Source organism: Citrus clementina, unplaced genomic scaffold, assembly GCF_000493195.1.
Source record: "Citrus clementina cultivar Clemenules unplaced genomic scaffold, Citrus_clementina_v1.0 scaffold_2, whole genome shotgun sequence".
Lineage (NCBI taxonomy): Eukaryota > Viridiplantae > Streptophyta > Magnoliopsida > Sapindales > Rutaceae > Citrus > Citrus x clementina.
Window position 1 is genome coordinate 19305168 of NW_006262688.1, and position 12003 is coordinate 19317170.

A 12003-nucleotide genomic window follows, 5' to 3' on the forward strand; every position below is an offset into this window, starting at 1 on the left:
GCGATTCCAACAATATCTTATCGCTTTTATTTGTGGTAAGTTGCTTGCCTGGGGTTTAGCCCCCAGCACATTTATTGTTTACTCAACAAGTTGATTAAAAAAAGCCACTGCACTTAAGATCATCTTTGTAGTCTAATTGTTCAGGATATGCTGCTCTCACCCGAACTATCCAGGTTCCAGTCCAGAAATGTCCTAGTTTTGTAATATGTATTGTTCGCTAGTTAATTAGCTCATGATAACCGTGGAGTCCAGTCCACAAAGCGTCAAAGCCAACACCATTTCCGTTTATAAGAAAATGAACGAAATAAAGATAAGACAGATAAGCATTTTGTTTACAAGGCAATACATAAAATAAGGTTACACACGGTATAATACTCTACATGATAAAGTCAACTTTATTCAAATGCAAGGCAGGATTTAAGTTAACTGTCACTGTAAATATGGATGACAATTACTTTCTTTATCCTGACCATCCTCCTCTTTGAGAACCCCCAGAAGAATGCACATTCAGCCTGTCAAGCACTGCATTAAAATCAACAGGCTGCCCACTCTCCTCCATCCTCTGAATCACGCTTGCAGCATGATCTCCCCTGTAACCCATACTAACCAGATTCTCAATCAATTCACTGTAAGTATGGTTGCGAATAAATTGTGGCTGACTAGGATTCCGGGCCAAAAGATTACTGCCTGTGGTAGGTTGTGAAGGGTATCCACCTTGTGCGAAGTGAGATTGTTGAGGTGGATGTGGTGTTCTCCCCGATTCACTATCATACATCATATAACCACTCCCTGGAGGAAGCGTGGGACGAGGGCCAGCAGCTGCATACCCATCGCCTGGTTGTGCCCCATAGTTGCCCTTAATTGGCTGAGGTTGGAGCGGTGGTGGCTGCTGTGGAACTGGTCTACCAGGTGCACCATACCCATAAGGCATAACATCAGCACGGGTAGATACTGGTTGAGGAACTCCTGTATACTGCACTTGCATAGGAGCGCTATTTGGCAACATCTCTGGAGGAGATGGGTTTGATGGTTGGCTAGGAGGGTATGATGGGTAAACTGTTGGCGACGGCCTAATCTGTGGCTGCACAGTGGGTTGTTGTGTTTGCTGTACCTGCTGAGGCCATTGCTGCTGATACTGAGGGAGGAAATGGTGACCATGAGGGACTGGATTAGGCTGAGATTGTTGAGGCTGTGGTGTCACCCTAGAGGAGTCTGGTAGTGGGGGAGGTCTGTACTGAGGATCAGTAGACATATATTGACTTTGAGGCTGTTGGATGGGGGCTGGGGCTGGGGCTGGGGCTGGGGCTGGGGGATTAGGTAACTGGGTTGCAGGCATATAATAGGATTGCTGATGAGACACATTCTGAGGTGGGGTCTGGGGGGTCGGAGCCACAGGCTGTTGTTGGGGGGCGACTTGATGAGGGAGGGTCTGGGGGAGCGGAGCCACAGGCTGTTGTTGGGGAGCAACTTGATGAGGGAGAGCAAGAGCTAACTGCTGATTTTGCATGTCAGCGGTTGTATTTTCACCCCTTTTAGGCTCAGAAGCAGCTGGTGATGCTCTCTCCTCATTTGATTGCGAATGGCTTGATGAAGATGAATCTTTCTGGACAAGCTGAAGCTTAGCTAGTTCCTTTTGAGTTTCTGCAAGTTCTTGCTTGTCTCTCAGAATCTGGACAGACCTGTGGACCTGAAACAGGAAATAAAAAAGTCAATTCTCCAACTTCAGAGGTGTTAACCTACTAATAGACCACATCAAGTTTACGAAAGAAACAAAGAAAAACATGATTTTATTGTTTAACAACATCAAACTGCTTCTGCATTAAATACGCACTTCCAGCAAGTGTGGAAGTTCCCAGGCAAGGTCAACTTGATAACAAGGAGAACTAACTGAACCCAACAATGGGAAATGTGCATCAGTATATGCAAAGACTTGGCCAAATTTTCAAATCCACGCATCCCATAAAGAGAATTTTACTTTATTTCAACTTTTTCCTTTTTTGTGTTTTCGTGGTTTATTTTTTTTTTGGGGAGGGGGAGGGAATACAGAGTTATTATTTACTAAAAGGTTTCAAAACAATCTCCAACAGGTAGGTAGTGGGGAAAAAAAAGGAATTGCATTATCCACATATAATTTAAGTTAAAAGGAAAAATGTTGCGCAAGCAAAGTTCAAGGAGACCTGAAGTGGACCTCAGCCATTTTCCAAAGGCACCACAATGCAAATAGAAAGACAGGAAGAAAACAAAGAAAAAGAACAATTTGTTATCATAAGATATTTATAGACAAGCACAAATAATATAATGTGGGTCTAGAAAAAAGAAGAGATATCACAAGATTACAGCCAAGTCCTAGCCGCTGTATTAAGCCACATCAAACACTTCATAAACACATAAGGTTTCATAAGACGAGAAATTCAAGGCAATACCTTGATGTATGTAACTTAAAGATCTAACTCACCTCCTGGAGATGTTTCTCAAGAGATTTAAGCTTCGTGTCTGCCTCCCCATGATCACGAACTAAATCAGATCGCATTTCTACCATTGATTTATCAAGGTTATAGCAATACAACTCCAACTGTGACAGACGAGAACTGATTCCCTCGAGAAAACGCACGACACCATCAGTATGCTTTTTCATGGTTATTTCAACAGTAGAAACTACATCTTCGTTTAGACAATCGTCTGGCTGGCTATAGGCATGAAACATTGATGGTCTTGGCCTTCTGCCTTTTTGAAAATCCTGCTGAAATAAAGACGCAGCAGAAACTTAGCTATATAATAGACAAGCCAATGACAACCATTCGCAACATGTGGCATTGAAATATAACGTGAGCTAGCATAAAAAAGTGAAAAAGACCAAAAAAAAAGAAAAAAAAAGAAAGTAACTGGCAAAGGCAGAACCACCCTAATGCCTTCAGTGGCCTGGGCAACCCCCAATATTTTGAAAATTGTTAAAATATTAGATCAAAAAATAAAAAGTCAGAAGCACACAAATGACCAGGCAGCCACCCACGAAAATATATTCCTTCTATTTTGTTGTATTTAAACAAAAAGTAAACTATTCAATTTCTCTCTCCCATAAAAAAGAACCATACCTCAAATCCTCAAAATTCAAGGCTTTCTTTATCTTCTATCTGTTTTGAGTTATTTCACTAAGTTTTAGGTCTGAATATCTCTTTAAAAATATTTTGAATAATATCATTTTATTTTGTTGTAATTTTTTTAACTATTTCATAATTTTTAACCTTTAAATTTTGCATTATGAATTCGCCTCTAACCAAAAATTTGAACTTGTGATACATTTTGGCAACCCTCAAAATCAAAATTCTGGTTTCGCCACTGTTAATTGGAATTCATAAATATGACAAGCTACCATTGAAAACAACAAAAACAGAAAATGAAACTAAACAGTTAACAATTCTGGTACCACTTTCAATAATAAATCCACCAAACTAGCATATTTTGAGCCTTTAACAAACCAAAACTTAAGGATTCCCCCCTCCCTCAAGTCGCACAAAACAAGCAAAGAAACTCCTGCACAGAGATACTGCTCTTGAAACATGATTAAACTTTCCTAAATTCACTTTTGATGCCTCCACCAACAAATTATTGTCCTTGAGCCAAGAATTAATAACAGTGTAAAAGTCATCAAATAGTCATCAAATTTACACATACGCACAAACATATGTCATCAATCAGATGAAATTAACTCGTATTTGCATATATGACGATAAATTAACAATTCAGCTCGCTCATAAACCCTAAAAACCCCCCAGCAAGCAATTAAAACAAAATCCTAATTAATATGAAGACAATGAATAAGATCTATTAATTAATATTGAATTTCAACATAATCCGAGAGATCATCATTCTATACAAAGATCAAATAAATCCCAAATATGAAACCCTAATCACAGCTCCCAAAAGAAACAGAAAAAATTAAACTTTAAATACCTTACTGGAACCGGACCCCGTCACAAGATCCGAATGGCTTCCATTCGAAGCATCTTGGTTAGGGTAATCCTCATACGAGCAGAGAATATCATCCGACCCGAAATCGAACCCCTTGGAGCCCGAATTTGCCCGGCCCGACGATCCAGAAGCCATCGATTAAGCGATCGCAAATGTGGAAAATGGTTGAGAACGAAAGAATAAGGGTTTTGATTTTTAGACAGAAAGAGGATGACTAATGAATGAATGATAGATTGAGAAAGTTATTTTGCTTGTATCGTTCAACGCTCAAGGATTGAAACGGAAGTTTAGCGGGTTTTATACGGTGCCGTATTGGAACTTGTCGAATGTAATTGGGATTAATTAAAGAAAATTTTAAATAATAAATGAAACGTTTTTTAAATGAGAAATTATTTGTGTTGGGTTTGGAAAGATAGATAAGGATTAAGTTGAGAGGCTTGACTATGCTCGCCGACCAAGTCCTTTCCTTCATTTGTTTATTTATTTATATTTAATTTATTGATCAATAAAGAAGATTAATTAATAGTAGTTGCAGTTGTAGCGGGCAGTGTGGTTTCCTTTTTTTATTCGACTGTGGTTTTATAAATCTAAATTAGGTAATTAGATGGGTAGAAACTTTTTTACTCTCTCATGGGATGGCAAATATCTAATTATGGATGGATAATATCCATCCAAACACAAATTCATAATTATCTATAATGGATATATTCATATCTATATCCAGTATTTAATATTGGACATGGATATGGATTTTATCCATATAGTTATGGAGATCCATGGATATCTATAGATATTTTATTTTTATTATATAAAAATAATAATATAAAATAGTTAAAATTCTAATATCAAATTTGGCTATTAAACTATTTATATTAGTAATAATATATATATATATATATATAATAAAATGGCGATCTGGTGGTCGGTGGCGGCGGTCCGGCAATTTTCTGACAAAGTCCGGCGGTGGTCCGGTGGAGACCTATTTATAATATTAAATCAATAAAATAAAATAATAATTATTAATAATATTAAATAAGTTAAAAAATTAAAGGGTAATTTTGAAAACTTTAGTTTTTAATATAAGAGGAATTTAAATTTTTCACTAGTTAATATAAGAGAAAATTAGATTTTGTTGTTTTTTTTTATTTTAGTTTAACAATATAAATTTTTTTAACTTTAAATGGATAAATTAATTGGATTTTGGATATCCATTAAATATTCATACCCATCAAATATCTAATTGGATATTTTTAAAAATATTCATATCCATATCTAAGAAGATTTTAGATAGATATTATCCAATCCAATTGGATTGAATATATGGATATCCAATTTGGATAGACCAATTTGCCATCCCTTAAGTCATGACTCATGACTCATAAGATTTAATTTGTGAAATTGTTTCTCATTTTGTTTATAAAGAAAAATTTACAGTAAATGAGACTTGAGGCTTAAGTGCTTAAGTTATCTTAAGTATTGTATTTGAGGTGACTCTAATATAGTTTTTTCATTTGCAAAATGAAATATTATTGCCTATTTTGAGCTTTTACAAAAAGAAATATTATTGCCTATTTTAAGCTTTCACAAAACGTTTTTACTTCCCTCTTAAAAAAAATTATTTAATAATTCAGCCATTTGGAGATGGAACACCTTAGTGGGTTTTTTTTTTCCTTTTTGATACAACAATTAATTGGTGATTGATTGGGATAAATTTACACATAAAAAACAAATTGATAAAATTAGTTATAAATCACATTAATAATATCTTAGTATTAAGAAAAGACTCTTCTAATGAGATTTTACTTCTCATTCGAGGAGCAATATCAGTGATAAAGGCTACTAAAAGACTTTTTAAATGAAATTATCCTTCTCTCTCTTCAATATTTAAGAGTAACTTCTCTTTCTTAAAATAATATTATACTATTCTTTATATTATAATTGTAGAAGAGAGAAAATTAATATAACTACTTTATTAAAAAAAGATAGAGACAAGATTTATAAATATTTTATTAAAAAAAATAGAGAGTAGTTAAATTTGGGGAGGGAATAATTTGATTAAAATTATAGAAACTTGTTTCTATTTGAAGAATATTTTTAGAGAAAACTTATATTTTTATTCTTCTATTTATCATCTAGATAAATAAATAAATATTTGAAAAGTAAAATTAGATGAATATTTTGGTGATGCTCTAAGAAAAAATTGTTTAAATAAGCAATGGACAATTTGTTGGCTAGTTACAATTATTAGGCAGCACAACAACATCACACTATCATAGTAATCCAAATTTTTATTTCATCGTTTTAAAATATAAATATCGGCTTTTTAATTTCTTCTATTCTTTTCTTCTATTTTATTTTAATTTTTAAAAAAAGTTTTTGGAAATTACAAAATGGTTTATATAATCGTTTTTAAATGTAAATATGTATTCTTTTATTTATTTGAGATGGTTAGTTTGGCTTTAATTTAATATATGTTTTTGTTAATTGAAATTTAGATTTCATTAATAATGCTAAATAATATAATATTTATATTTAATTGATGATTTATAATGTTAATGTATTAATTTGTTAATTTTCATGCAGTTGGTAAGATAAGAATAATTTTTTGATAAGAAAATAATGGAAGCAGACATAATAATTAAGATTAATAATTTGATGATTTAAAACATGGACTTCATGATGTTGGCTCCTACAAATTGAAGATCCAGATGTCGTTACCACAAATAACATTTAGGGCTAATTACCACAAGAAATCTTAATCAATGCTGTCAGTTTTCATTTTTTCCTGTTTTGTAATGATCTTGAGATGTTATGGATTAAACAAATAAAAGTCCACAATCACATACTCTTATCATTCAGGAAGCATCATAAAAAGAAGAAATAAAATTCTCAAACTATGTGACCAAAAAGACTTGAAATAATGAGACCCATCAAATCTTTTGAACAAGTAAGACTTTCAACACCACTGTATGGATTGAATAGAGAAGCATCAGCAAATAGATAATCAGTCCAATAAAGCCAGTAGCTAATGCTTCTGTAATTTAGTCATAGTACTTGGGGACTTAGTGGCACATTGATAGCCAACCTGTTGACGAATTCTCTTTCTTGCCCACTTGAGCAATTGTCAAGGCTGCTGATATGCTTGATGTGAGCAACATTGTGAAAAGCTAGTGACCCACAGCATTGAAAAAAGCTAGTAAGGCTTGTACAATCCCAATTTTGATTTACTAATAATCTTAGTAGCTATATGCTCTGCTAAAGGCTCTTACCACGTCAAAGCAACAACCAATCGCTTGATCATCTAAAGGAAGAAACAAAACCAGAAAGCCATAGATGCTAACAATTGCATTTGCTATTACAAAGAACCTACAAAAGAAGCAAATTAAAACCTAATGATAATTTATAAAGCATGCATACCATTGAATTTATTTATATAACTCACTTGAATGCTGGCATGGCACTGTACTTAGCTTCAAATGACACTGCAAAGAAGGTAGCTATCTCGTGGCTTGTAAGTTGTAGCCATGACAATTGTTCCATAGAGTGTTGCCCCAAAGGCCATTAGCCTTAGCAGAAGAGTGTATAGCCTCGCGATTTTGGGGATGGACGTCGAATAGTACAATTACTTACAGCAACAAATTTGGCGAGTTAAGATGAGGTTTATATAAATTAAACAAAAAAGTTTATGGTTTAAATTTAAACAACTAGCAAATGGAAAACACAAGATGACATAAGGAGTTAGGAAGGCAGATAAATATATAAGTAGCGATACTCTGTTAGCTGAGTGCTCAATTATCATCATCGCCATTCACTACATGTTTTTAAAATTTTTCAACTGTATGTATAGACTTTTGATTGCCTAATGTGTGCAAGCATTTTTTATTTTGTTTTTATTTTTTTGGCCAACTCTATCATTCATTTGATATGATATAAAAGGGAAAAAATTGAATCAATAGAATGGAAGAATAAAATCAAATCCTATAAATGATAAAGATCATTAATGACCTATTGAGAGTTGTTGAATTAATATTATTAATGGATCATGTGGATTAATCTTTATCTCAATCTCTTCATTCATACAAGCTGACTTAACAAAGTGTAAATAATTGAGTTTTATTTTCTTCAATAATTCCTTTGTAATTTACTGAGAAACTCCTATACACAAACCTCCTACCTCCCTATGAAACCAAATGAAGAGTAATGTAAACTTGTAGAGGGTCTTTTGATGTGAACCTTATAAAGATAAGTGCGACCCTGCACGTGACGAGGTTCTTTTGCAAAGGATCGCTCTGATTTATATTCAAATAGTTATAAAATAAAGACCTTGACCTTAGAGGTGGCCAATGGGCTGGACGGCACGTGGCACGGCACGGGCATGACACATATCCGTACAACATGGCATGATACGAGCACGTTTCGGTAGGGCACGCAGCACGGCACGACACACACGTAGGCCGTACCTGGTTTAGAATTTTAGGCACGTGGGCCTTAAAGGTGCGGCATTATTATAGATGGGCTAAGCACGACACAATAAAAAAGCCCGCAATAAGCACGTTTTATTTTTTAATGAAAGTAAACTCAAAATTTTATAATTTTACAAATAACTTGAAATTGAATTTTTGAAATTCATTTAATTCTGAGTTTAAAAAAAATACTATAATTGATATCATGATTTTAATCAATAAAATTATAAATATTATGATTTTATAAATATGCATTAATATTGTTATGAACTGTGATTTATAACTCTATGTAAATCCAAGTTAACAATTAAGTTAACCCTCAAGAAAAATTTATTATTATTGTTGTTGTTAAGTATTAAAAAAATTATAATACCATAAGGTCCAACTTAGTAATTAATATTATATTTTCTCACTCTTATTAGTTTATTATTATTAAATATGGACTTGAGTTTTGAATTTTCAATTTTATTAAATTTGAATAAAGGTATAGACTTAAGAAAAGTACATAAACTTGAAAAAAGTACGCCAACAGCTTAACATGCGCATTTAAAAAATTAGAAAAAAAGCTTATTGGGCTTTTTTTCTCAGGCACAACATGGCACGTGTGCCAGGCCGAGCCTAAGTAAAAAACTTTAGGCACGGCACGACACGAAACATATAGTGGCCACAACATGGCACGGGCACGAACATGCATGGGCCTTGCTGGCCCGCCCCATTGGGCATCTCTACTTGATTTATAAAGATAAGAACAAATGGTATAAGAACTCTGGGGTTAACGCCACACTTAAGAAAGAAAAGAAGATTGTGGGTGATAAGTCAAGAAAGAACGCCACAAGATGAAATTTTGATAAATTTTGAAAGTTATTTGAAGAGCTAATAGAAAAGCTATCACTATTCTTATAAACTTTGATATGAAATTCTCAATAGGGTTACATGTGTTTATATAGTTGAATTTTACTGATGGAATAAAGTTTTCCTTATAACCTAAAATAAAAAGAAAATAAAATATCTTAAAGGAAATAAAAGATCTTGCCTAAACTAAGAAGAAAATAAAAGATTTTGTTTATCCTCAAGTAAAAAAGAAATAAAAGATATTGCTGATCCTAAAGTAAAATGGAAATAAAAGATTTTTTTTTCCTAAAATAGATTAGGAAACAAGATTTTATCTGATTCCTCTTCCTAATTTGTTAAGGCCTTCTTCATGCAAGTCACTCCAAATCAAGTTTAAAAGCTTGAATAATATTGATAAAGCATTGTGATATGAGCACCACCAAAGAACCGACACGACCTTAACCAATTTAGTCTCCAAGATCGAATTCTAAACCAAGAATTGAATGGAACATGACCCGATGCTCAATGAAGGTACGAACCTTGGAATATGAGGATGCCGCAATTAGCTATAAATGGTCTGATTTATAACTAGAGTAATAAGTTTAAAAAATTAGTTTAAGAACCAAAGAGAATTAAACTCTCAAGCCAATTGCATAAAAATTTATCTATCTTTTCTTATTATATTTGAGTACATTATACAGGGCCGGTTACAAGAATTTACATCCCATAATTGCCGTTAGAATTTCAAAAATAAATGCCAAACCAAAGTCAAATAATAATTAATGCCCAAAGAAAATCCCTAAACTAAAGCAAATAAGGAAAGTCTCCCAAATGGCTTAAATGCCTTCACTACAAGAAAAATGATCTACTATGACAATCCTATGTGTGACAGATAGATGGATGATAGATTATTTTTTCTATCATGCATTTATGACATACTTGTGATAGAAATTTCATCTATCAAACACCTATGATAGACTGGTGATAAATTATTTGGCTATCAGGAAGTAATGACAAGTTTGTAATATACTTTTAGTTGCCAAGCAACTTTTTTATTTTGACTTTATTTTACAAGGTTGACTAACAATTTTAAAATAAATAAAAAAGTAAATAAAGAATAAACGGTATTGTTTGGATTAAAAGTTTCTCTTTAAACAAGAAATGACACCGTTTAGATTGAAACTAAATAAAAATAAAACTCTCTTTAGTTTTCACTCATCGTATTTTTTTTTCTTAAGTGTTGACACTCTCATTCTCGTCTCTTGCTCAGTCACTCTCGTCAATCTCACACTCACAAAGCCCTTTTTGCTTGAAATCCTTGCATGGGCACTGAACCATTGCCGACATTCTCTTGTATTTCACTATCGATTTTGGCCCTCACTGAGAACTATATGGAATACCTACCAAACGCTTGTGCTTCTACTATTGAATTTCAATACCCTAACTGAGAACCCTAGTGATGAGATTAATGATAAAACTATCACAAATACATGGGATGAGGCATATTCAAATCCTATTCAAGTTCCCGTCGGACCCGTTACAAGAGCTCAAGTAAAGAAATTCAAAGAAGCGCTCAATGGATAGATTCAAGCAACTTGGGCTCAATCAAATTCGTGGAGGCCCGTTGAAGGAATCACACATGATAAATGCATGATTCAGGCTCTTGAAGTTTCCAAATAATCACTTCCATGAAATACGGAGTTCGTCTGCACAGTGTGGCAGGAAAATATATTATTTTCCTTTTTCAGATACTTTTCTGTTTTTTGAGGAGGCTATTAGGGAAACAAATCAGTTATTTCTATTTTAATCGCCTAATTTCTATTTTAATCGCCTAGTTTCCATTTAATTTCTGTAAGGCATTTAAGCCAATTAGGATCCTGATTTAATTCAGATTCTTTCCTATTTATTTAGATTATGATTAAGGTTTGGTTTAAATTCTTTCCTATTTACTTAGATTAGGATTCTGATTTGATTTAAATTCTTTCCTATTAGGGAAGATTCAGATTCTAATTTGATTTTTTGGGTTAGGATTTATTTCCAAAAATTCTTGTAACCAACCCTATATAAAGTACTCGTATCCAATAAACATGGAAGAATTTTTTTTTTATGTAATTGGTGAGAGAGTTAATTCTGTTTGGTTCTTTACGAACTCTTTGAACTTATTAGATTTCTGTGGCGTTCAAACTCTTGACTTATCAATTAGACCATCCATAGCTGATTATGGCGTCCTCGCATACCAAGGTTCGTGCTTTTAATAAGCATTGGGTCGAGGTTCCATTCCATTCCTGGTTTAGATTTGATCTTGGGAACTAAATTGATTAGGGTCGCGTCAATTCTTGACAGGGTTCGTATCACCTCACTTACCCACTGTCACAACCATTCGATCAATACAGGTAAATAATGTTTCTAGTGTTGTTGTCAAACTTGAACCCTAGATATGTAAATCTTAAAATCCCTAAATGTGTTCTTGTCAAATTCAAACCCTATACACCTAAATCTTGAAAATTCTAGATGTGTTCTTGTCAAATTTGAACCCTATACATGTATCATTTGGTATCAAAGCCTAGACTCCAAGGTCAGATCCGTCTATCTTTTTTGTTTTCCATTCTTGTTTGAATTTTTCATCCTTGTTCTAGTATCTATAAAAAAAAAAAAAAAGTGTCGTGAACAGTATTTGCATGAACAGTGCCACGTGAACAACATTTGCGTGAACAGTGTCACGTGAACAGTATTTTTAGGG

The 12003-nt window shown here is 33.5% G+C and overlaps 1 protein-coding gene across 2 annotated transcripts; it reads right to left on the reverse strand.

The window, feature by feature from the left end:
* Window positions 1–263: 263 nt before the first annotated feature.
* Window positions 264–4314, reverse strand: LOC18052780 (pollen-specific leucine-rich repeat extensin-like protein 1). Of its 2 annotated transcripts, none has more exons than XM_006447300.2 (3): window positions 3952–4314; window positions 2456–2740; window positions 264–1687 (listed from the first exon to the last, which is right to left on the reverse strand). In XM_006447300.2, the coding sequence occupies exons 1-3, from the start codon at window positions 4102–4104 to the stop codon at window positions 461–463; spliced, it is 1665 nt and encodes a 554-aa protein (XP_006447363.1). In that variant the 5' UTR covers window positions 4105–4314; the 3' UTR covers window positions 264–460. The 2 variants fall into 2 exon arrangements, with proteins under 2 accessions (XP_006447363.1, XP_006447362.1); XM_006447299.2 differs by having other exon boundaries at window positions 2456–2737; window positions 3952–4313.
* Between the last annotated feature and the right edge of the window lie 7689 nt (window positions 4315–12003).